We start from the raw sequence: 26,447 nt of genomic DNA on the forward strand, positions 1-26,447 counted from the left end.
TCTTTAAAGATTTTTAAATCTTTTTAAAAAACATTTGCATGATCTTTATGGGAAAAATGATAAGATTCTATTGAAAGACATTAAAGAAAGCCTAAGTAAATGTACTCATGGTTTGGGATATCCAATATTAAAAAGATGCCAGACATCTTCAACACGATTCTGATTTAAAAAAAAAAAACAAATAACAGAAACCTCCTTTGAGCAATTGGAAAGAGTTTTAAAGTTAGATGGAAATGCAACAGGCCAAGGGCAGTCAAGATACTCTTGACAAAGCAGGTGGGAGGCCTTGCCCAATCAGATCCCAAGATTTATTTACAAATCTAGAGTAACTAAGATGGTGTGTTATTGTCATAAGGATAGAGAAATAGACCAAATGGAACACAGACTAGAGAGCCCAAAATAAACCCAGGCACATGGGGACACTGGTTCTCTGCGACCGAAGATATTACAAGTCAGCAAGGGGAAGAACTTTTCAATAAGTTTCCAAATACATTTTCAATAAATGGTGCTCAGATAATGGCTGTCCGGAGGAAGAAAAATGAAATTGGTCCCTTACATTAAAACCACACACAAGTCAATTCCAATACATTAAAGACCTAAGTGTGAGGCAAAAGCCTAAAGCTTTTGGAGGATAACATAGGAGGCTGAATGCATGATTTCAAAGGAGGGGATGACTTCCTAAATTTACCTGCATCAAAAGAGTCAAAATGGCAGCATAAAAACTGGAACGTGTTTTTATTTTTAACATGTGTCTAATAAAAGTACTAGCATCCAAAATATGTAGCAGACTCCCACAAATCAACAAGAAAACGACAAGCAATTGAAAGCAACAAGTTGCCAACACCAGCAAACCAAAGCAAGGCAGTGAATTCAGGCTGGGCCTCTCCAGTTGCCCGATGACTTGGGAAACTAGGCTTTGAAGGGGCCCTTAAATTCGAATGTGAACGTGACTTGAGAGCTTCTGGGCGTAAGGCACTGAGGTAGGTACTGATGGATAGAAAGACGAACAAGTGTTGGCCTCTGCCCTCAGGAGCTCACGCGATAATGAGCAAGACGGGTGGGAAATTCAGGCAGAATGGCGGACTCAGCCAAAGGGGGACACCTAGCGCCTTAGGGAGATGCAGAGGGAGCGGCAATGCACTTCAGCCGCAGGAAGAAGAGACGCAAAGAAAGCTTCATGGGAAGGTGACCTTGTCGGACCTTGAAGGATGGGCAGCGTTTACACAGAACGCGGGACAAGAGGGGAATGGAAACCCAGAGCTGAGTTGGTTTGACCAGTGGTGGGAGCCACGCCAAAAGAGCAAACGGAGGGAGGTGCACTCAGCCACTCCTCAAGTCTTCCGCCAGTGCCTTCCCCAGCAGGACGACCCCCGACACGCGCCGCAGCCTGGCGCCTGGGCGCTCAGAAGAAGAGCTCACCGGTTCCGAATCTGTGCGTGGTTCTTGGGCACCGCCACGTACCGCAGCTTCCGCAGGTAAGGCGGCCTCCGCAGCATCTGCTCGTCCCACAGGTACTCCGGGGACAGCACCTTGCTGGGCTTGTGGTAGAGCAGGTACCTGTTCAGGTGGCTCTCATCGTGCCACACGGCCTCGAGGCCACGGGCCCAGTCGGCCATCATCGCCTGGTGACAGGCCGCGGTGAGCCGGTGGACTTCAAGGACCGACCCCCCGAAAAAGCCTCCTGCATAGTAAAAATCACCCTCATCCCTCGGAATGTAAGCCTGAGACAACGCGCGGCGTTCGTAGGTGAAGGACCCGCGATCTGCTGCGTAGAAACCAGGGTGGAGGGTCCCGAAGAGCGGGGCCAGGATCTCCACGCCCACGCGGTCGCTGAACTTCATGTCCACGTCCGCGCACACGAGGTAGTCGACCTCGTGGAGGAAGCGCTGCCGAGAGAAGTTGCTGAGCATCTCCATGCGGTGCATGCATACGTCCTGCCAGCGCCTGTAGTTTCGGACCTCGAGGACCACCACCTGCCTCCCCTGCCGCAGTGGGACCTGGGGCACATCCGCCGGCCGGTCAGTGAAGACGTAGTAGTTGACCTTGTGTCCCACCATGAAGTACTTCTCCGCCGTCTCCAGGAACAGCTGCAGGAAGACCGTGTATCTGAAACCAGTAAGCACCCCGGAACGAGAGGCAGTTACTTAGGACCAAAGCAGCGGCAAAAGAATAGGCTTAGTTCTTAAGGCCTTAGGCACACCTTGAGGACATTCCGCCAAGTGAAACAAGCCAATCACAAAAAGGCAGGTACTATGTGATCCCACTTACACGAAGTGCCTAGAATAGGCACATTCATAGAGACAGAAAGTAGGACGGCCGTTGCCAGAGACTGGGGGAGGGGGAGGGGAGCTATTGCTTAGGGGGCACAGACATTCAGTTTCGCAAGATGAGAACAGTTCTGGCGATGGACAGTGGTGATGGCTGTACAACAACGTGAATACCCAACACTACTGAATAGTATACTTAAAAATAGGCAAGATGGTTGATTTTGTTATGTGCATTTTACCACAATTAAAAATCAAAAAATAAAAATAAAAATTATTGCCATTCCACTAGCTAAAGACAAGGTACCCTGACTGGATAGTAAGAGGAGAGATTCGGATTGCTTGGGGTTGAGCAAATATTTTCAACCATAAGACATTTTATTAATCAACAAGGTTGGCAATGGTTCAAAGGACAGATAATACCCATATGATGGATATCTCCCAGCTCAGGATGCCCAGAGACTTACTGTCTTTTTAAAAAAAAAAGCAATCCATGACCCTCAGTGGTCTACCAGGTCCTACAAGACCTGCCCTGACCTTGTCTCCTTCCTGTCTCTCCTCCTTCCTCTGTTCTGGGCAGGGTGGCTCCTGGAATACCCTGGTGTTTAGTAAAGATCTTTTGAACAAATGAATAAGTGAATAATTCAATATGGTTGAGGATAAGAGGAGACAAATACACTCATATGCCACTAATGAAAAGATCAATTTTTTTAATCCTTCCAGAGGGCATATGAAAAAATATATCAAGATTTTACATGTGGATATCCTTTCCCCAATTCCACTTCCAGGAATCTACCCAACAGACCTACTCACAAGCATCTACAAAGATTCAGGTATAAAACTTTTTGGCAAATCATGTCATCAAATGCTGGTAAGCATGTCGAGCAGCCAGAATTTCTGTGTGTTGTGGGTGGGGACATAAAATGCTACAGTCAATTTGGAGAAGTGCCTGGAATTTTTTACAAAACTAAACACATATGTAACCTAGGACTGAACATTTCTGCTCCTAGATGTTCAGTTAAACCCAGTGTCCACAAAGGATTTACCCAATGACATTAATACTAACTCATAATAGACAAAACCTGGAAACACCCCAGGTGTCCATCCAAAGGAGTATTAATAAACCAACTATAATAAATACATGTGATTAAATACTGCTCACCAGCAAAGAGGACAGAGCTACTGAGCCATTCAAAATCGTGGATAAATCGCAAAATAATTATTCTTAGTTGGAAAAGGCAACAGAAAAGAGCACATACTTTATAATTGCAGCAGGCAAAAATAATCTTATAGCAGATATAAATCAGAACAGGCGTTGCCAGTGAGAAAGCAGCAATGGGTGTTGACTGGGAAGGGGCATGAGGGAACTTTCAGGGATGATGGCAACGCTATATGAGTAGAAGAGGATTTTGGTTACACAGTTACGTGTATTTGTCAACATTCGGCAAGAACGCAATGACAGTATGTTCACTTCATTGTATGTGCATTTTACCTAGAAGAGAGAAAATCTGTAAACACACAGTGAACTCTAGCTAGTGATACGCATGGAGAAGTATTGGGTCGAGGGATTGTGATGTCCAAAATTGAATTGCACTTATATCAGAGTCAATGTGGACTGCTGGGAGGACAAAAGGATGAACAGATGAATAGATTAGTGATGAAGCGTGTACAATACAATATTTATTGTGAAGTCTGTGGGACTGATAAGACACCACAGAAAGAAATAATATACTCATTATGGGAATCCCAGAAAAAGAGAAAGAAAAAGGGACAGAAAGTATATTTAAAGTAATAATTACTGAAAACTACCCAAATGACAGAATGGACATCCAGGTTCATGATGCCCAAAGGACACCAAAAAGGTTGAACCTGAAAAGGGCTACCCCGAGTCACATTATCATTACTTTGTCAAAAGTCAAACACACAGAGACAATTTTGAAAGCAGCAAGAGAAAAGTGAGTCATCACAAACCAGGGAACCGCCATACCTATGGGTAGATTTCTTAAAAGAAATTTTGCAGGCCAAGAGAGAGTGGGATGATATATTCAAAAAATTGAAAGAAAAAGCTCTCAGCCGAGAATACTACACAGCAAAACTCTCCTTCAGGAAGGAAGGGAAGATAAAGACTTTCCCAAACAAAAGCTGAGGGAATTCATTACCACTGGCCCTTCCTTATGAGAAATGCTGGAGCACTCCATTCCTTAAGCAGAAAGCAAAGGATGTTAATTGACACCATAAAAACATATTAATATATAAATAAATTCACTGGTAATAGTAAATATATAAAGTTAGGTTCCATAATATTGTAATAGTGGTATGTATTTCACTTACAATTCTAGTTTAAAAGCTGAAAAACAAACGTATTAAAAATCACCATAACTACAATATGTTTAATGTATACACAGTACAACAATATATAAATTATATAACCTAAAATGTGAGAGAGGGAGAAATTAAAATATACAGTTTATATACACCATCAAAGTTAGACTGCTCTCCGCTTAAAATAGGCAGGTATAAATATAAGATGTTTTATGTAAGCTCATAGTAATGGCAAAGGAAAACCCTGTATTAGAGACACAGAATACTCTGATAAAGGAGACAAAACCACTACTACAAAAAGTTATCAAGCCTCAGAAGACAGCCAGAGAACAAAGCAAGCTACAAGGGTCTGCAAAACAGTCAGAAGACAATTACTCACATGGCAAAACCAAGTTCTTGCCTATCAATAGTTACTTTAAACTATTTTTAACATAAAAGGATTGAACTGTCCAGTCAAAAGACACAAGATGACTGAACGGATAAAATATTTTTAAACACAAGATCCAACAGAAAGCTCCCTACAAGAGATTCATTTTGGCTTTAAAGACACTCACAGACTGACAGTGAAGGGGTAGAAAAAGGTATTTCAAGCAAATGGTAACCAGAAGAAGGAAGGAGTAGCTATATTTATATCAGACAAAACAGACTTTAAGCTAAAAATGGTCAAAAGAGACAAAGAAGTCGTTATATAATGATGAAAGGGTCAATCCATCAAGGAGGTATAGCAATTGTAAGTATTTATGTACCTAGCCGTATACAGCAAAAACTAACAGAATGAAAAGGAGAAACAAACAGCAATAGAATATTAGTTGGGGACTTTAATATCCCACTTGCGAAAATGGATAGAGCATCCAGAAGAGAAGCGTAAGTTATCAGCAGATCTGACAACACTATAGACCCAAACGAACCTGACAAACGTTTAAGGAATGGCCCATCCAGCAGCAGAATGCACGTTCTTCTCCAGTGCACATGGACGTTCTCTAGACTGTATCCCACGCTGGGCCACAAAACAAGTCTTAGCAAACTTAAAAATACTGAAACCATAAAGGGGGGAGGGTGTAGCTCAAAAATACTGAAACCACACCCAGCATCTTTTCTGACCACGCGGTGTGAAACTGGAAATCATAACGGGAGGAAAGCTGGAAAAAGCCCCAGACGCAGGGAAATCAAACAGCACACTCCTGCGCAACCAACGGGTTCAAGAAGGAATCAAGAGGGGAATCAGAAAGCACCTCGAGACAAATGGAAGTGAAGTCACAAGATCCCAAAGCGTGCCTGTGGAGCCAAAGCGGTCCCAAGAGGGAAGTCTATAGTGATACACGCATTTTTTTAAAAAAGGGAAGATCTCAAATAAGCAACCAACTCTACACCTCATGGGACAAGAAAAAGAAGAACAGAGCCTAAAGTCAGCAGAAGGAAAGAACTAATAAAGGTTAAGTCAGAAATAAATGAAACGGACAACAGGAAAGCAATTTAAAAAGAAACCAGGAACTGGCTCTTTGGAAAGATAAACAAGATGGACAAGCATGTAGCTAGACTAATCAAGGAAAAAAACAGAGAAGACACAAATAAATAAAAGTATAAATGAAAGAGGAAACATTGCAACCGATACCACAGAAATACAAAGGACTGTGAAAGACTGCTAGGAACAACCAACCATCACAAACTGGACAACCTCGAAGTGGATCAATTCCTAGAAACATACACCCTACCAAGACTGGATCATGAAGAAACAAGATCTGAACAGAGCAATGAGAAAGGAGATTTAATCAGTAATCAAAAATCTCTCATGAAAGTAAAGCCCAGGGACAGATGGTTTCACTGAATTTTACCAGTTATTTAAAGAAGAATCAATGCCAGTGTTCCTCAAACTCTTCCAAAAAACTGAAGAGAAGGGAATATTCCCAAACTCATTTTACCTGGCCAGAGTCACCCTGACATTAAAGCCAGATAAAGAACATCACAAGAAAAGAAAACTACAGGCAAATATCTTTGGTGAATACAGATGCAAAAATTCTCAACAAAACATATGCATATCAAATTCAAAAGCACATTCAAATGATTACACACCACGATCAAGTGGATTAACCATCGGATGCAAGGATGGCTCAACAGACGCAAATCAATAAATGATGCTCCACATTTACAGAGTGAAGGGAAAAATCATAAGATCATCTCAAGAGACGCAGAAAAAGCATGTGACAAAATTCAACATGCTTTCATCGTAAAAACTCTCAACACATTTGGGTATAGAAGGAATGTACCTCAACATAGTAAAGCCACGTACGACACGCCCACAGCTGACATCATACTCAGTGGTGAAAGGCTGAAAGCTTTTCCCCTAAGATCAGGAACAGGACGAGGATGCCCACTCTTGCCACCCCTGTTCAACAGAGTACTGAGAGTCCTAGCCAGAGCAATCAGGCAAGAAAAAGAAATGGAAGGCACCTGAATCAGAAAGGAAGAAGTAAAATGGTCTCTGTTTGTACATGACATGATTTTATACAGAGAAAATCCTAAAAGCTCCACCATAAAACTGTTAGATATAATCAACTTCCCCGGGCAACAGACTCAGCAGCCGTGCCTGCGGGCTGCGGCGGCGATAAGCCCCTGGCACTTGGAAGTGGTCAGCGTCAGCTACCTGTCTCTGAAAGGGACCTCTGGAGCAGATGACTCTGAGGCGTGGGACTGCCGCAAGGTCCCCCTGCAGAACCCACTAAGTTCACCTGCACCCAGAGACACTCATGCCTCTGCACCCCTCGCCCACACTGTAAGCTGAGCCCCTTGTCCTGGAAAGAAGGGACACCGAGAGAGGAGGGCCCCTCTGCTGCCAGGCTGGCTTCCTCGCTGACCCTGGGCAAGCTTCCTCACTTACTTTTTGATGGCAAATATGGTCAGCCCAATGGTGGTGTTTCTAAATTGGGCGTCCAGGATGGCAGAGTCAAAGGTCCCATCCCAGACGATGGGAGCAAACCACGGGGTCATGACCAGCACATCCGTTCTCCTGGGGAGAGGAGAGACAGTGGGTTAGAGCAGGGCACAGCGATATTGGCCACAAAGGGGAAGGAAGGATTGGTCCAAAGTCACACAGCCCGTGAGCAGCAGAGCTAGGAGCAGACTGGACTCCAGACTCCCAACCCAGCGCTCTTCCTTTGCACCATAAGCTCAGCACTCAACACTTAACACTCCTGTCCCCTCGGGGCCCTACCTGGGAGGGTCTCCCGAGCACCAGCCACGTGCTGGGTCCCACGGGACGCTCCTCTGAGGCCTCCCAGTCCTGTCTCCAGGAGGAGCTGGGTCTCAGTGAGGGCAAGGCTGAGCCCTCTCCAGCACTCGGGACTTTGCCATGAGAGGAAGAGTATGTTTGGTCTCTGCCACTCCCCTCCCCTTACCTGACCAGAGCTTTAAGGTCATAGAAGCATCTTTGTTCTAATGAGGTGACTCTGGGTGGGCTCCTGGGTAATGCAAGATGGGGGGGCTGGTCTCTGGATAAACTAAGCCCATATCCCATCCTCCTGGGAAGGGAGGGGGCTGGAGATTGAGCTAATAACCAGTCGTGCCAACGTGATGAAGCCTCCATAAAAATCCCGAAACGGTGGGGTTTGGAGAGCTTCTGGGCTGGTGGGCAGATGGAGCTGCTGGGAGGAAGAGGCACCGGGGGAGGGCGTGGAAGCCCCGCCCCCACTCCTTGCCAATTTACCTCCTCCATCGGCCTGTCCCTGAGCTGATCATTTATAACAAACCAAGATTCCAGTAAGCAAGCTGCTTTCTTGGGTTCCGTGAGCATTCCAGCAAATGATCAAACCCAAGGAGGGGGTGGTGGGACCCTGATTTACACCCACTCTGTCAGAAGCACAGGTGACAACCCTGTACTTGTGACCAGCAGGTGAAACGGGGCCAGTCTGCCAGGCTGAGTCCTCCCCCCGTGGGGTCCGTGCTGACTGCGGGGAGCGCCAGGATTGCTCGGGTGGGAAACCCACACGCTTGCTGAGAGTAGAGGAAACAAGAGTTTTTAGGGGCAAAGCTGAGCTTCAAGCCCCCTCCCGCCTCCGGGGCTCCTCCTGTCCTGTGTCCTCCATGCCCCGACCTCTTTCCCTCCAGCCTGCACAGACGCCTCTCACCTCTCCCCGACTCTTACTTCACGAGTATCTCTCACTCGTGGTCCCTGTGATAGCACACCATCAGGATACACCAACAGGGCTCCTGCCAACTTGTCCCTCCGGATCTGCACTGTCCACTGGAGACAGACAGAACTAAAGATTGTCCAGGAGCCTCAGAAAAGTGAAAGGAATCAGGGAAAATTACGTTAACTTGGTATATTTTGTTTAACCCAGTGTGTCCAAAGTACCATTTCAGTATGTCATCAATATTGAAATGAGATGTTTGACATTTGTCGTGTGCTAAGTGCTTGAAATCTGGTGTGTATTTCGCACTGACAGCACCTCTCATTCGAGAACGCTCCCATCTCAAGTGTCCATGACCACAGGCAGATGGTGGCTGTATAAATCCACGGAGATACGGGCGTAGGTTTCACGAAGGACAGTGAGCATTTCCAGCGCTCCTGGAAGGGGGTGGCATGCCACCACGGAAGCCGCTGGGCTTGCATCCTGCCCTGCCCCTCAGCTATTGCAGGGCCCCAGGCAAGTTCCTCCCCTTCTCCGAGCCTCAGTTTCCCTGCTTATAAAGCAAGGACCGATCAGAAGGGTCTCTGGGCTACCTTCCTGCCCCGAAGCTCTGGGATCCGGTGCCAGGGCGACAGGCTGCCCGCCCTCTCTCCTGGGCACTGAAGGCAGGAGGAGTGGGCCCTGGCTAAGGAGGGGTGGATTTGGGGCCAGGCAACTGCGTGTGGAACCATTGTCCCCCAGACGTTTACACCAGTGGAAAGACCTCAGGGAGAGCCCAGCCCAGGCCCCTGGCGTTCTTCCCTAAGAAGAAACAAGAGACAGTTCCACGCCTGGCCCACCTGGCTCCTAGTGACCAAGACTCAGAGGCACCTTCCACTGCTCCTTTGTACCAAGCCCATGAAAAACTGACCCAGCCTCCTACAGCAGTGACAGGGAGGTTGGAGCCAGGCAGAGGAGCACGAGAGAGGGAAACACAAAGTAAGCGGTGCCGGTGGGGACGCGCCTACTTACGTGGGCTGGAGGACCTGAGCCTTGGGGTAAACCAACCTGCGGACAGGACAAGACAGCATGAGGAGAGCCCACCCACATCCCAGACGCCCCAGAGCTGCAAGGCGCCCCTTCCCGGATCAGCCTGCCAGCTGTGCCAGGAGGTGGCACTCAGCCATAGGGACTTCCTTCTTCCATCTTTCCTTCAGTCCTGCCCGCCCAGCCCTGAGAATACACGCGCCTCCCCAGTGATAAACTAATGGGGCTGAAATACGAGGAAAGGAAAGGAGGATTTCGCTAAGTGTGTTATGATAGTTGCTTCGGTTAGAGACACCGCCCCCACCCCATGTCTCTCCTCTCCTTGTAAGTCCTTCCTGTGATCTCACTCATTATGACTAAAGTCTTCAAGTCCTGCTTTTATTCAGGGAATGGGGAGCGCCGGGCTGGCCCACCCCAACTCCATCCCCCCTCCGCCTCCCACGGGAACCACCTCACCACCCGCCCCACTGCCTCCCTGCTGTCTCCTTCCCTCCACGCCCCACTGACCACACTGTCAGTTTTCAGCAGAGCTGGGGGCTGAGTCACTGGGGCTGAGTCACCCCAGGAAAGGCAGCTGGGCGGGGGCAGCCACGAGGCCCAAGATCAACTGGACTCACCTGTGAGTCCCACCATGGAATGCCCGCTCCAGGTTGTTCCTCCCGCTCCCGTTGTCATGACCACCCTCCCCCCTTCCCTTGTGTCTTCCTTCCCCAGGAGTCAGGCTCTGAGGGAGGAGAGGAGGGTGAAGGAGGAGGATGAAGGGGGAGCACCGGTTGACTTGCTTGGAAGCAGGCACGGATACAGCCCACAGGTGTGGTCTCCATACCTGGGCACTTCAGGTATCTTGCAGGTGTCCATGTGGCAGTCGCCCTCACTGAGGGAGGAAAACAGCACTTAGAGCCGAGGGCAGGGGCCTGGGAGAGGCACTGCTGTGCCAGACCAGCCAGGACTCCTGAGGGCCAGCAGGCAACAGTCTCTCCCGAGGAAAGCTCCCCATGGCTGCAAAGCTTGGGCCCTGTGGCCAGGTGAGGGGACCAATGATGGTAAGCCGGGCCAGGAAACCTCTGGGAGCTTGGTGCTCAGCTCTGCCCAAAGGGATTCCACCCCATGGTGATAAACTGGCCTGAGGAGAGCCCTGCTCCTGGGGGCGGGGGCGGGGAGAGGGGCGATGTGGGAGGTAGGACCAGGGGCCCTGAAATCCCAAAAGCAGCTCTGGCAATGCCCCCCTCACCCCTGGAAGCCCAGCTCCCACCCTACCTGACCTCCGTCTTCTCCAGCAGCAGCCGGTGCAAAACCACGGTGTGTTTATCCTGGCTGCAGAGAAGAAAGGTTCCGAGTCATGTCACAACGAAGTAGCATCTTGTTAACAAAGTACCCCCTCAAGAGTGGTGGGGGCTCACCAGGCAAAGGCTAGGTTTGCATGCATTTCCCCAGCCCCGCCCTCTCCCCAGCCCCGCCCTCCCCCCTACTTCCCGCCCTCCCCCTACTTCCCGCTCTCCCTCCACCCCCTTCCCTCCCCAGCCTCACCGTCCTCCCCTGCCTCCGCCCTTCACCCCCCAGCTGAGCCCAGGTGAACTTCCCTGACCACCAGGGAGGGGAGCTCAGATGAAGCTTGGTGGGGTCGTCCCCATCCTAACAAGGCTCCAGGCGCTGTGCGAGGCTCAGGAATGCCAACTTTTGTGGGTGAAAGGGAGGTGAAAGTCATTACCTCAATGGCAGGCTGTCAGGTTGGTCCTGCAGGTGATGGGCCTCCGGGCTGTTGGGAGAGAAAAGTCCGGTCAGCTGAGCCCATTCATCCACCCTTCTGTCCAACAAGCATTTGCTGGGCGCCCCTGCTGCTGGACAGAGGGAGGGAGCTGGACCAGGTCTGGCTCTGAGGGCCGATCCCTTGGGCTCATGACCCGGCCTGGTTAGAGCCTTTCACCTGATCTGTTCTCCATCAGCTGGAGAGTGATGGCCCCGAAGAAATTAGCTCTGAGAGCAAACATGAGCCCTTACCACTCCGTGCTGATGGGCGCCCATCACAGGGAGGCCCCAGCGGAGCAGCAGAAGGGAATGACTTTACTGCCATTAACCCGGGTCACTATTCCTCCCCAAACTCCGGCCTGGAGCTGCAGCCAGCTGTAACTGCGTCCTCTCCAACAGAAATCACAACTCTGTCTCTCTTCTATTTTAGGGTTTGAGAAAACTTGGTAGAGAGAGGAACTTGGATTCAGCTGGATACTGAGTGCTTCTTGGGTTACAGTTACCTCCAATTCAATACATACTCGTATTTTTATTTCTGGCCTAGATCTTTCGAGAAGGAACCACCTTGACTCCAAAGACCCCTTCATTACCTTTGAGACTCTTCTCTCTGCTCCCATCTGGGAATCAGGTTGAAAATATTGCTGGGGGGACAAAAAAAGAGGGTGAAGTGGAGTCCTCACTCAGCAGGGGAGAGCAGACATGCTGTGGTTTTGAGGCTGAGATTTCAACACTCTGCTGCTGACCCTTTCGGTCTCTGGCCCCTGAGGAAACAGATACGAAGCGCAAGCAGAACAGAGCGAGTGGGACATCTCACTGGGGTGGGAGGAGAGAACGGGGTGTGCAGGCAGACCCCCCCAAACAGTGTCCTGCTGCCTGCCACCCCCTACACACCCTACTTTAACACAATCTCATTACCATAACTAAGAGCTTGTAAGTGCTCCCGACCTTCCTCTCTGTGGGTCAGGGACCCCTGCATGAGAATCATCCCATCCGAGGGGTGGTTTTTAGATGCAATTCCAGACTCCCTGACTCGAGCCCTGAGCAGATGGGAAGGGGGTGTGTATACAGAAATCTCTCGTTTTAACAGGCTCCCTGAGTGATCTGTGCACACTCTAAAGTGGAGAGCCATGCCTCCTTTCTGTCTTGCAACAACCTTGCCGCAGACAGCACTAGAAGCCCAACACGGGGGTCCCGGGGTGGGGGGTTGCTGCGGCTCACAGGGTCAGCAGCTCCCTAGCTAAGTCAGAGCTGGGAGGCGATCGCAGCCTTTCCAGCCGCCCCAGGCTGGGCTGGGACAAGGGCTCTGGGAGACCCACACCCCACACGTGGGGCTAGGCGGGGTCCTATGATGGAAGGCTGGAATCCCACTCTTAGCCCCGCCCCCTCTCTGCCCTCCTCTCCCCCGCTGTGACTCCCCACATCCAAGCACCAGTGGTCCCAGAAGCTGCGCCCCGTCCTCCTGGGAGCTGCTGTGTGTCCCTGTGAAGTGGCCCCTCCCTGCACGGTGGGCTCCCGGGGCGGGATTTGGCCCACAGTACAACAGAGGCAGCTCTGAGATGGAGATTCGGCCCCAGAAGGGCCCTGCAGCAGTCCAGGGGGTGCCCTTTGCCGGTCAACAGCCCCCACACCATGAGTGTCACACCCTTTCCCATACCGGGACCGCCTGTAATTAGTTCCATTTGCTGCTTAGACCAGACTTGGCTCCAGGAAGCCCTGGCATGTCCAGCTCTACCAGATCAAGGAGGGGTGGTCTTCCTCCCAGGACTGCCGGGGAATCCTGAACCCACTCTCGTGACATCCCCTCGCCTGTAACTGCCTGTCACCCGTCTACTCCTGCTCACAGACCTGACATCCTTCAGGACTGGGGCTGCCCCACCGACGAGGCATTCCTGTGCCTTCTAAACCACCAGGCTCTAACAGGTGCTCGTAAACTCTCACGGGGGTGAATGTGCAACGCGTCCCTCGGCGCATGTGCCAAGTTTACAGCACCTGCGTCGGCTGCACCCTCAGCCCTAAGACAGGGCGCTGACCCCAGACCAGACTTCCGTCAGTCAGAGACGCTCCCTCCGGCACCTGGGAGCCTGGGTTTGGAGTCAGGTGGAGGGCTTGTGTCCTGGCCTTGCCACGTTGTGCCTCATAACCTGGGTCGCGTTTCTTCACCTCTGGAGCCTCCGTTTCCTCAGGTGTAAGTGGGTAATAATGTACATCTGACAGGCTGTTGAGAGCGGCACCAGAACGCCTGTCCAGCATTTCCCTCCGTGCCTAGCGCAGAATAAACATCCAACAAAAGGAAGCTCCGTCTAACAAACGTCTTTGTGAAAGCCATCGGGCGACGTGTGTGTCTCTACGAGTCGCAGCCAAACTGCCCTCCTTCTGTGCTCTGGAGCGCTATTGCCCAGCCCAGGGGCAGTTCCGCCCTCTTGCGCCGTGAGCACTGGGTGCTGACCAGCGCTGACCAGGTTCTCCTTCTGAAGGGGACGCTGTTTCACAGCTACCAAGTTTGTTTTCAAACATAAGCTAGAATAATAAAAGGCAGTGAAAGATGTTACCTGTTCTTCATAAATGTATTTAAAGTGTGACGTGAGCTCTGTATGTTGACATGATGGGTGTTGGTAAAAGGCTATAAAGCAACAGCAGTCGTGTTTACCCTGCCCCCCAGGTGAGCCTGTCACCCACAGGTTCCCGGTAATTGGCGAATCAGCTAATCGGAGTGAAGGCTGCCTGGGAGCCCGAGTCTCAGCCCCGCCCTGGCAGGTGGCGTGACCAGAGGCTGGGAGTACCCTGATCTACAAAATGGGCATGACAGTGCCCTTCACGGCTTCTCCAGGTTCATTGTTGTGGGCCAAAGAAAACCTACCAGGTCCCATCCCATAAAGCCAGCTGAGTCATAAATCCCCACCTGCCACAGGGCCCAAGGGCCCTTCCCAACCTTCATACCTGTAGAAGCCCAGACACGCAGCCAAGAGCAGGACCAGGCACAGCCAGGACTTGGAGCTCCCTCCCCGGAAGTCTGTGGAGAGGAGGAAGGCTGGGTTACTGGGAGCTGAGTTATCTGGTCCTTGAATCATCTTGTTGAGGCCAATGGGCACCAGCCAGGGACCGCCTCCTGCTGGCTCCAGCCAAAAGCCCTCTCCCCTTCCTGTGCTCGCAGGGGGGGTGGGTTATACCTCTCCTGGAGGCATCGTCCCGTGAGCCTCTCCCTGCAGCCCCTGAGCCCCGGCCTGGGTGCCCCTGCTTGTGGGCAGGCCCCTGGGGGCCGGGACCAGGCCTCTGCTCCAAAGGAGGGGGTGCAGTGGAATGTGGCCCTGAGCTGACCTCCAGGTCGATAAAGAGATGCAGGAGGACTGTGAGGCACAAAGGGGCACAGACCCAGCTCACGAGGGGACTCCAAGCCCCCGGAGCCCTGAAGCCCTAAGGCTGTGGGAGCTCACGCAGTTGGAGCAGGCAGGTAGCCAGCTGTGAGCAGAGAAGGGGCACAGGCCTAACGGCAGGAAACCGCGCATCATGTGGGCAAGGGGGGTCCCCGGGCAGACAGAGGGAAGCAGGAGCCCCAGGACTGGTAAGAGGTCACAAATCTGGGGGTAACAAGTGGCCTGGAGGCCGACACAGAAAGGTGGGGAAAGGCAGGAATCTGCGGCGTCCGAGTGTAACTTGTGCTCATCACACCCTCATCACGATAACATCAGCCTTGCAGATTAGAACTAGCCGGCAGGCACGGATGTCGCGGCACTTCCGACCCAGGCTGAACTGCGCCGGAAAAGCCGGGCTGGGCCTGCTCGTAAATCTCAGTGTGACAAGCGTCGGGTTGCTGACCTGAGTTCTGCTGGGCTAACTCGTAAGTCTGAGTTTAATTAGTGTTGGTAACTGATCTGTTCTTCTAGTTTACTGATTCCCTGCTTCTGTTTAGTGATATTGCTGAGCCGTTTGCGCCCTATTGGCTAAAAATCCCAAGCTTGTAATGCACCCTGTAAAGCCTTGCACACAGGTCTTGAAGGTGCTCAGGGCTCCGGAGCAGAAGCCCCTCTGAGCCCGCCGGCGTGAGAAACCTGAGTGCTCCAACCCTCCGAGCGGTCCTTGATTCTTGGCTGGCCTATCGTTTCCGTAACAGATCAAGGACAAAAATCCTTGCTCCCCTCGGGAAGGTGGAACTGGGGTGGAAATCAGGAAACACGACCCCAAAGTCCTCCCTCCCCAGAGACAATCCCGCCGCCCATTCACTTCCACACCCCATGGAAGCAACTTACCAAGGCAACTCGGCGCAGCTGCCCGCCCGAGCCTGCCCGCCCTCCCCTTGACAGCATCCCATCTACCCCTTAATAAATCCCCACTTTGCTTTCCTAACCTCTGAGTCCCGTCTCTGAATTCAAGGAGACAAGAACCAAATCGCTGCAACAATTTTCCTACTTTCCTCTGTCTGCCAGGGACCCCCTTGTTCACATGATGTGAGGTTTCCTGCCATGTGGCCCGTGCCCCACTTTCTCTGCTCACGTCTAGCCCCCTGCCAGCTCTAACACCCGAGTCACACACAGCAAAACCAGTCAGGCGCGGGACGCCGCTGCGGGAGCGCCGCACTTCCAGGGCATGTGATGAACAACTCCGCTGGACAAAGACTCTCCCACCCCTCCTAGAACCGTGTCACTGGGTGTCAGAGGCCCAAGTCTGATGTCCCAGCAGCCAGATCTCGGTGATCAAAAATACGTGGGGGTCCCAGGTGCTGGATAAGAAAACCATGCATACCTGGGTGCGACCCAGAAACATTTGCCAAAGAATCTCATCTGGTCTGGGAGACACACCTCAGCCCCCTTTGACTGAATGTGAACATGTGAAAACCCAGGGGTCTGTAAACTCTGGGGTGTATCCAGAAACATGTTCGTATACAAGTTTACAATGAATTTGATAACATCGTATCATTTTATATAAACTGTTTCCTCTATTTTAAATGTTAAGGGACTTTGATATGCCCAATTTGTGTTTAATAGACCGACAAGGTTTTTAAGTGCATAGTAAGTTTTTGTCACATTTAAGAGTCTGTTCTGTCCCAAATCTTTTGTGCCTGAGAGAATCAGATCAATTAGGCGCAGAGTCACAATTTAAAACAAATTATGCTAGGTGGGAAAAATCCAGATGAAAGCAAGTACTTAATGTAGGATTTCGTCTGTATAATTCTAGGAAATGCAAACGAATCTTAATGCTAGAAAAGAGAACAGTGGTTGCCTGGGGACGGAGTGGGCAGGTAAGTGGGGCGGGGCCAGGACGGAGGACGGATGAGCACAGCAGCTTGGAGGGTGATGGTTACATTCACTTTTATAACTGTGGTGAAGGTTTTGTCTGTGTAAACACATCGAATTACCAAATTCTACACTTTAAGTAAACACGCAGTTTATTCCATGTCCATTTTACCTCTATAAGGTGCTTTTTTAAAAAGAAAGAAAAAGATGCACTCAGATTGGAAAGGAAAAAGCAGACCTGTCTTTATTTTCATACAGCATGTTCATCTATAGAGGAAATCTGATGGCGTCTGTTTAAAAAAGCATTAGGCTTAACACGTGAGTTGGTGGGTTTACCAAAACCTCAGGATACATGATCAACATCCACAAATCTACTGTTACTTTATATGCTGACAATGGATATTCAGAAATGGAAATTAGTAACACAACACCATTCACAATAGTATAAAAAACATGAAATACTTAGATAACTCTGACCCCCAAAATGTACAAAATGTGTGCAGGGGATACTGCAAAACATGGCTGCGAAACACTAAGGCAGTCTGTAAAAACGGTGAGGTCCACCATGATCATGAGTCAGGAGACTAAGTGTTGTTAAAATGTCAAACCTCCCCAGTTTAATTTATAGAATGAATATAATTCCAATCAAAATCCCAGCAGGATTTTGTGTAGAAGGTGACAAGCTGAATTCTAAAATGTATATGGAAATGCAAAGGACCTGTAACAATTGAAATAGCCTTGAAAAATATAAATAAATTTGAAGGACGACCCAATCTTAAATCCCGTCCTGCTAGAAAGTTAGCGTGATCAAGGCCATGTGAACCGCATCGAGAGAAACCAGCCAGTGGAGCAGAATACAGCCCAGAAACAGACACACACGCGCGCGCGTACACACGCGCACACACGGTCAGTTCGTTTCTGACAAAGTGCCAAGGCAATTTGGTGGAGAAAGAAGAGTCTTTTCAACAAATAATGGTGGAATAACTGTCAGTTTGTACACAAAAATGGCAAACTTCATTCCATGTACAAAAATTAACCCCAATGGGTCAAAGACAAAAATATAAGAGCTGAAACTATAAAACATTTAGAAGAAAACAGAATACAACTTTACGGCCTTGGCTTAGGCAAAGACTTCTTAGATACAACATCAAAAGCAAAATCCATAGAAGAAAAAATTCATAAATTGGACTTCTTCAAAATTAAGGACTTCTGCTCTGTGAATGACACAGTTAAGAGAATAAAAAGGCAAGTCAGGCCAGGAAAAAGAGATTTCTAAATCACTCCTGCTAAAGGAGCTGAGTCTAAAACCCAATCATATGAAAACAAGCTTGTCTATCGATCCATGCATGAGATCTGAGCACACTTCACTCACCAAAGGAGACAGAGATGGCAAAAAAGGGTTCATGAAAAATGTTCAACGCTATACTCGTTAGGGAAATGGACATTAAAACCACAATAGGATACCCTCATATAGCTATTTGAATTAAAAGACCAGCCTTAACAAATGATGGTGAGGCTATGGAGCAATCGGAATTTGCATATGCTTGAGGTGGGAACCCAGAATTATACAACCACTTTGGAAGAGTCTGGCATTTCTACCGTATGACTCAGTTGGTCCAAGAGAAACGGCAGCATGTCCACACAAAGGCCGGTGCCGCACTGTTGCAGCAGCTTTCTCTGCCACAGTCAGGAACTGAGAACAACCCAAATGCCCAACAGCAGATGAGTGGATTAACAGATTGAGGTGTGTCCACACAACAACAACAACAACAACAACAACCGGACTGGAGGAATCGCAAAGGAATTACCCTGAGAGAGAAGCCAGAGGAAAAGGAGGGTGACTGTACAACTCCTTTTATATGAAACTCTAGAAAATGCAGGCTGGCCTATAGTGACAAAAAGCAGGCCAGCGGGTGCTGTGTGCGACCCAGGCCTGGGTCAGGTGGGACCTCTGCGGGTGATGGATGTGTTCCTTATCTTGATTGTGGTGATGGCTTCCTGGATGTACACAGATACTGGAATGTATCTAACAGCACACTTCAAATATGTGTAGTTTATTCTGTGTCAATTACTCCTGAAGCCCTTTTAAAAAGAAATCAAGCCGCAGTGAGATCTCATTTCTCACCATCAGATGGCAAAAGTACCAAGTGTGACCGGCTGCTCCCCGGTGGGACCATGGGAACTGAGCCTGCTCACACTTGGTGTAGTGCTTCCTTGATGCAGGGGTAGGAGCAGGGAGGGGGCGCGTAGGCACATCACCCCAGGAAGGTGACAATTTGTCCCTGGGAGCACACAAAATCTTAGACATTAATGATCTGTGGCGTTCCAAAGCTTAACCCTACCCAACAAAATCTTATTCCTTCATACCAAAATTTTCTCTTTAGGGACAATTTAAATACAATTAAATTTTTCTCCTTATAGTGCCATAACTGAGTGTGTGTGCGCAGATCTGCTGAGAAACACTGCTGCAGAAAGTAGGAAAGGCTGGACCCCACAAGAAGAGAGATCAGACGATACCCACCCAGAAGCAGACCCACTTAGCATCCGACCCCGCGAACCCACTTCTGGGAATCCACGCGGCAGAGAAACCGGCAGGCGTGTAGATGGCTGCTATTTACGGAGAACGTTTTGTACGTCAGAGGGGAAGACTGGAAACGACCCAAGTGTTGATCAGTAAAGGGGCCCATTAAATTAACCGTGGTGCTTCCAACAAGGGGTGCTAGGCGGCTGCCAGGAAGAATAGGGAAGCCGCTGGGATGCACGGGGCGTGTGCAGCAAGTACGGGACAGCACAACGAACAATGTTCTGCCTGTTGTGTAAGAAAGCCTACAGAGCCACCTGCGCTTATCTTTACGTAAAAAAAGCCTTTAGATAAAAAAAGCAGCGCACAAAGAAAGAATAAAAATGGTTATCTATAAAGAGCAGGCAGCTGGGAGAGGTGCTGGCAGAGACCAGGTGGAAGCGACACTTCTCAGGGTATAAACTGAAATATCACTTTTATTGTGGGTTTTTTTGGGGGGGAGGTAATTAGGCTGATTTTTTTTTAATGGAGGTACTGGGGATTGAACCCCGGACCTCGTGCACGCACCTGCTCTACCGCTGAGCTAGACCCTCCCCGCTGAAGTATCACTTTTAGTTTTGAAACATATAAATGTACTAGCTGTTCAACTAAAATGAAATATAATATAAATAAACCAGAATAACAGACAGAGGTGTTACTTTTTAAATTTTGGAGAGGGAAAAGTCGAAGCTTGACAAAAGTTTTTTTTTAATATGCCTAAATGAGGACAAATAAATATGAGTCAAGGAAGATGAAAAGTTTACGCATGAGTGAAAGCGGCCACAGGGACCGGTTAGTTCTCAAGGCTCGCGAGGTGCACTTTCCTGGTTATAATCCTCAAATTTGGCTCAAATGAAGTTTTCTTTAAAAAAGAAAAGCCACAAACAAAACCAAAAGAAACAAATTCAGAGAAAAAAAAGTTTGCAACTCGTATCACAAAAAGCCTTCATTCCCTCAATATTACTTCCTACAATTTAATCAATCAGACCAACAGTTGAATTTTTCTTTAAGGGCAAAGGCTATGCAATGACAGCTCCGGTCAGAAGGCACTCCACCTCCCTAGGGGAAGAGCCAAGCAAATGAAGATTGCAGCAGACCAGTTCTCACCCATCCGGTGAGCAGCGGGGTGCTGGCCACGCCCTGGCCGGGCAAGGTGCGTGCTGGGCCCGGTGAGCAGGAAGAAACCGCACGATCTGGTCAGTACGAAGGAGGGGGACACAGCAGAATGTGACGTCTGCACATTATTCATGTTTTTCTTGTGACATTTCCCCCTTCAGCTCCATTCCAATTCTCACCTTCCTTTCACAGAAAAACTTGGAAAGGACGGTCTCCTAGACCGGAGCCCTCCAGCCCTTTTCCTCATCTTTCTTCACAGTCGCTAACCAGCCTTTTACCCCGACTGCGCCCCTGGGACTTCCCTTAGGCTCCGGGCGCCTCCGCAGCCCTCACCCGCGTTCTCTCCTCTGTCCTCTCTGAGTTAACCTGTCAGCCGCAGGTGAACCGTGCACTCCGTGGTCCGTTTCCTGGGCCACACCCGCCCAGCTGCCTCCGCGTTTCCACGTCCCGCAGCACAAATGTTGGCGCTCCAGGCTCGGTCCCAAGCTCCCTTCTGAACGTGCGCTCACCGCCTGGGGGCCCTACCTTGTACCCGAGCATTGGATGTCGTGTGTGCGCGGCTGGCTCCTCGCCCCTTCCCCGCTCCTGTCCGCAGCCTTCATCTGTGGATCTGTGAGCTAGGAAACATAGCCGCTCACGGCCACCCCCCTGAAGCACTTCAGCCTTGTCACCGCCACACAGGACTCCAGGTCCCCCTCCCCACACCCCCCAGGGGGGCACGCTTCCTGTCTCATGATAGCGGACCACAGGGCATCACAACCCCTTAAAGAAGCATCTTTAATCCTTCCTTTCCCTCCCGCCCCCACTCCAGTTCACCGGCACGCGCTGTCAGCTCCACCTTCAAAAGGCGTCCCCGTACCGTGGTGTGGGGAGAAGTACGACAGTTTCTCAAAAAATTAAACACAGACTTCGCACGCAGTCCCGCAGCTCCTCGTGTGAGCGTCCATCCAGGAGCAGTAAGAGCAGAGACTCAACAGGTATCGCTCACCCACGCGCACAGCAGCGTTATTCCCGAGAGCCAGAAAGAGGAGGCAACCACCCGGCCACCGACGGAGGACGGAGGCAGTGGATGCGGGTGTGCACACAGCAGAGCGCGAGTCGCCTGGTCACTTAATGCCACAGAAATGTACACTTAAAAATTGTTCAAATGTTAGGGGGGTACAGCTCGGTGGGAGAGTGTGTGCTTAGCATGCACGGGGTCCTGGTGCCTCCCCCGCACCTCCATCAAAAATAAAGAAATAAGCCTAATTACCCCACCCAAAAATTGTTAAAATATTGTTTCTTATTATGTATATTTTGCCCCAATAATCTTTTTTCTTTAAGAGCAGGCAGACAAATGGGTTGGACATAGAGGTTCATTTCCTGTCCCTCGTGGGGTTCGGTGGCCTGAGCTAGCTAACGGAAAATGGGCTGAAGGTGGCCCCGGCCCAGTAAGGCCACTTCCGACCTCAGAAACCCCCACTTTGTTCCCACCTCCCCCATGCAGGATGGCTGGTGTCCGTAACCTGCCTTCCCCCGGCCTCCCCTGCGAGGTGCTGAACGTCGGGTTATCACGTGCCAGCTCAACTATTTCTCTACTTGTAAGTTTCTTCCGACATCCTGAGTGGTGTCCGCCCCGCCCGGGGACACCGGTGACCTGTGTTCTGATGCTTTTCTGGTCCCCTCTCTAGACGGTGTCTGGAGCTCAGTGGACACCTATGAATGGAATCCGCTCAGCCTGCACCTTGTACTGCACAGCCACCCCGTAGTTCAGGGCTGGGGCTGCTCTGGGTTCTGGCACTTTCCAGCTGACTTTCTGAGCCCCCGACTCCTCACCCACATCTGAAACAGAGTGGGCTGGCCCAGGACAACCTGAAGGCTCCATCAGCTCACTGTTTAGTTGGCAATGTGCAAGGAGCTCTCCTGTGCGCCCAGGTCCAACGTGCAGGGCATGGGGTCTGGACAGGGAAGGGAGCCCAGGGAGGGAGGGGGCGGCGGTGAGGCTGGACCAGAGGCATGACAGGAGGGAGAGGAGGAGGGAGAAGGGACGGGAAACAACAGCAGCAGGAAAGCTCCCGGTGTCAGAGGAGCCAGAGACAGGGAGCTGGGCCGCCAGGCCCCTGGGTGGCTAAAGTGGTGCCACGATGTTTGCTTGAGACTGGGGCACAGAGAGGGGAAGCGGGAGGGTGTGGGCTGCTGGGAGGGGGGTCTCTAGGCTGCACCTCCTGGGCGGGCTCCTGAGGCTGTGTGCGCTGGCAGCCAAACCACACCCAAAGTGCTGCTGCTGGCAGATTAAGTCAACAAAGATTAAGTCAAAAGAACAGAGAATTAGTGATCCATTAATCAAGGAAGCGATTTAAATGGATGGGTTTTTTTCATTATTTATCTTAAATATCCAAAGGGCCTCAGGCATCCCTAGGCTACCTTGAACTTCTCCCTTGAAACCATCTGATTAATGTTCAGGAGAGGGAGAGGGAATAAAGGGTTTTGAAAAGGAGAGTTCTAGGGTAATCACTGCACTGCGCATTCGTCACAGGCAGCCGGGCGGGGGAGGGGAGGGGGAACTTGTCCAAGGTCACCTAGAACTCATGGCAATGTTAGGGCTCAAAACCAGGTCCGGGGTGATCCCCTGCCTGGTTTGCAGGGGACCAATGGAGTACCTGTTTAGGACCCGAGACTAACATGCTAAAACCAGGAAAGACTTACACAAACTGAGATGAAAGGTCACCCTACCAGGTCCCCAACCCTTGGACCAGGGCTGTTGCTGCCCGTGAGACTAAACAGAAGGGCTGTCAGCCTTGGCCTCTGTGGTATGCTGGCATCAGAACCCACACCACCCCGGTGGACCCCACTGAATCATGACCGTCCTCGGAGCAGTGGTCATCACCTTCCAAGGGACCAGGAGACCCTGAGCCTCAGATGTCCATTTGGGGAGCTGCACCCCGGCAGGAGCGCCCTGGACCCAATTCAGTTTCTTGTGCCTTCAGGCCCTTGGGATTCGCCAGCTCTGCTGCTGGTAGCCCTTTCCGCCAACCCTGCCCTCACAAGGGCCCCTCTGACTCATGTAACACAGGGCTTTAGGGACCCAGTACAAACTGGACCGGGGAACACCCAGTGCATCATTCCAGGCCTGTGTGGGAACAGGGTTGCTTCAGGGAGCCCCGCCCCAGGCCTGGCTTAAGCCAGGTCAGTCTGGTCGCCTCCCATGATGAAGGAGAATTTTTTTGCTAAACATCCAAAAAAGAAGTGGTCATGGCTTCTGCTCTGCTCTTCCAAGGATGTGTGCACGCCGTGGGGCCCCCGGTTAGGTCTGCTAACCGGTCCCTGCTAACTCTGCAGGGACCGGTTAGCAGACCGGGGCCTGGGTCCTGCCCACGCCGAGCCCTGATGCCCGGAAGGACCACAGATGCCCTTCCCCCTCCACCGCCCTTCCCGGCTCTGGCAGGGCCCCCACAGCCAGTGCCGGTCCCAGGAGCCAGGAGGGAATGAGAGACGGGCCTGCGGTGCTTGGAGCTTTGTAGCCTCCCTGGACTCTCGCAGCTTCTCAGCAGGGCCACTTCCTCCTGCTCTCAGGGGGTCGGGCTGAGCAGAGGCCCGGGAGCTTTCCTAGAGCCCCCTGGGCTGCTCCCCTGCCTTGGTCCCTCAGCCGATCAAGGGAGCCGCCAGGGGCTGGGGCTTGACCACGGCTGTGCGTGGTACCTGGGGGATCGGGGCCCACAGAACCAATCCATTAAGCTGAGCACCTGCCTCACTCTGCAGTTCTGAAGGTTCATCACAAAGGGTCACGGATGAGGTGAATTAACAGTGCCTGGTTCCACCCACAGGGCCGTATTGGGAATCCACAAACACAAGGGTCAGGTCCCTGTGTCCTGGTCACTCTGAGGAGAGATGGCTGTGTGCAGGGTGGACCTGGGCAGGAGTTCTGGGCAGGGGACCACCGGGCCTCACGTGCAGACACTTACCGCACTGGGCCCTCTGAAGGGGGCCCACGAGTGCCCCTGTGCAGGGGCCTGGGGAGTCCAGATGCCCAGGCTCCATCTGCCGGGAGAGCCAGGGTTTCCCCATCTGCAGACTCGGGGGCTGGGCTGGGGGACATGGAGGCTGGGGTGGGGGCAGTTCTGACGAGTAGGGCCTGAGTGGTTGCCAGGCAACAGCAAGGAGGGGCTGGGAGGGGGACTGGACAGAGCCTCCACCCCTCAGCCACGGAGGTGCAAGGCATAGACCATCCTGGGGAGCCTAGCGGTGCCCTGCCCCCTCCTTTTCCTCCTCCGTCTCGCATCTCCTCCCCACTCTCTCCCTTCCTCCCCTCTGCTTTTCATCCTCTCTCTGATTTTGACCCTCAGCCTCACAAAGTACACTGGGCCAGATTAGGGCAGGGTTACCGACAGGCAGGAAGCTCCTCTCCCCTGGCCCTTTCCTCCCACCCTCTTTCTCCCTCCCTGCCTCCTCTCCAACCTCTCCCCTGCAGGTGCGCTGGGCTCCCCCCGCCCCGCCCCACCCCCAGCAAAAGGCTGCGTCCAGGCTCCTGGGAGGACTTCAGCTTGCTCTGTCACAGGCAGTCTTTACAACAGGAGGAAACAGCTCCTCCACCACCGGCTCTCTCCTCTGGGGCCCAGACAAGTGGAGGGGAGAGAGAGCCCCGGAGAGGGGCAGGTGGGGGTGCTTCTGCCTGCGGGAGACCCGGGCACCAGCTTTGCCTGTCAAATCAGGACAGCTCCCCGAGGGCCTGCCCTCCGCCCTCCAACACCTTAGCCATGTCCGGCCTGTCTTAGTTCCCCAGACACCAGTCATCGCCCCTGCCCAGGATCACCCACCACACACACACACACAGCTCCCCAGACCTTCCCGGCTCCCCTCCGTCCAGCTGTCCCCCCCAAGGCTGGCTGGTTCTGGTGCAGCTGGGAAGCCTTGGCCAGGTTCTCAGATACCCAAAGAGGTGCCCACGGCCCCATTCCTGGAGTCTTTGTCCCTCCCCACTCACCTCTGGGGTTCATGGCTCCTGGGAGGACCCACAGGCGAGGAGCCTGGGGGCAGAGGCCGGGGAAGGGTGGTGGAGGTCAGCCTGGCAGAAGGTGAGCACGGCTCAGACCTCCGGCTCCGAGCCAGATCTACCAGAGAAATAAAGCCCAGCCCCTTCCTCGGGGTGCCCCGTCTAACCGTTCCGGGTGGGAGGAGCTTCAGCAGGTTTCCAGTTTGCCCAGATCTGGCCGGGGCCTGCCAGCCAGATCAGTCCCATGACAGAAATCAGACTTCTCAGCTGGGTGCCCAAAGCCACTGTCCCTGCTCGGGGGCAGTATCTTGCCCACATCTCAGATCCTGGAGGGGCCTAGTTGGTGATTTTGCCCTGCTGTCAGGACCAAGCCCTGCCCCTTGCTCTGGCCCTGAAGCCCTGAGGGTCTGGCCCCTGCTCAGCTCCCCAGCTAAGGCCGATCTGCATTCCACCCCACCCCCACCTCTCCTTGGCTGTCTGTCCAACATGGAGAGCTGCTTTTCTCACCGCACATGGCATGTCGCCTGCCCCAACAGCCCAGAGGCCATGGACACCTGGGTCTCATCTTCCTAGAGGAAAGGTCTTGGTCCCAGAGGTTTCTGAAACACGGGGATAAGGAGGTACTTAAACGCAGGTGTCAGGAGAGGCTGCTGCTGAGAGGCTGTCACCTGTGTCTCAGGAGAGGCCCATCTGGGGGGCAGGAACATCAGGTCTATGAGCCCCATCCGAAAATTCAAAGCGGCACGGCTCGGAGGGAGGGAGAGGCAAAGACCCTCTCTCTGCCCTTCTGCTCCAGCTCATCCTCCCTGTGCCAGCCCCCCCCCCCGCCCCAGGGAGACGGGTGAGGGAGTCAGGCTGGACAGGGAGGAGCCACAGGCCCTGAGCTGTGGTCCTGACCAATCATCCTACACCTGGGAGACTCTCTTCTGCTCTCCAGTCTCCACCCCTTGCTCCCAGCCACCTGGCTCCACCCCTCAGTGCCAGCCACTGGAGATGGAAGAGAGGGTCCTTCCAGGCAGCATCCCAAGGGCATGTCCCAGCCTGTACCAAACTAGGAGCTGGGGGAGCAGAGCTGGGTCCACAGAGACCCCT

The 26,447-nt window shown here is 51.7% G+C and overlaps 1 protein-coding gene across 1 annotated transcript; it reads right to left on the reverse strand.

Annotated features, from left to right (window-relative positions):
- Nucleotides 1–720: 720 nt before the first annotated feature.
- Nucleotides 721–25,471, reverse strand: ABO (ABO, alpha 1-3-N-acetylgalactosaminyltransferase and alpha 1-3-galactosyltransferase). Its single transcript, XM_072959021.1, has 9 exons — nucleotides 25,347–25,471; nucleotides 14,420–14,492; nucleotides 12,073–12,123; nucleotides 11,445–11,492; nucleotides 10,994–11,050; nucleotides 10,563–10,610; nucleotides 9,722–9,757; nucleotides 7,462–7,590; nucleotides 721–2,106 (listed from the first exon to the last, which is right to left on the reverse strand). Exons 1-9 carry the CDS (start codon nucleotides 25,357–25,359, stop codon nucleotides 1,416–1,418), a joined length of 1,146 nt encoding a protein of 381 aa, XP_072815122.1. The 5' UTR covers nucleotides 25,360–25,471; the 3' UTR covers nucleotides 721–1,415.
- Nucleotides 25,472–26,447: the final 976 nt, after the last annotated feature.

This window comes from Vicugna pacos, chromosome 4 (assembly GCF_048564905.1).
Source record: "Vicugna pacos chromosome 4, VicPac4, whole genome shotgun sequence".
NCBI classification, from domain to species: Eukaryota; Metazoa; Chordata; class Mammalia; order Artiodactyla; family Camelidae; genus Vicugna; species Vicugna pacos.

What these genes read in the sequence shown, in the direction of transcription:
- ABO (XM_072959021.1), bottom strand. An exon ending in GCGTGTCTGGGCTTCTACAG is followed by an intron (nt 12,124 to 14,419) that starts GTATGAAGGTTG and finishes TTGTCCCCCCAG; the next exon opens with CAATATTTTCAACCTGATTC. An exon ending in AAGATACCTGAAGTGCCCAG is followed by an intron (nt 9,758 to 10,562) that starts GTATGGAGACCA and finishes TCCTGTCCGCAG; the next exon opens with GTTGGTTTACCCCAAGGCTC.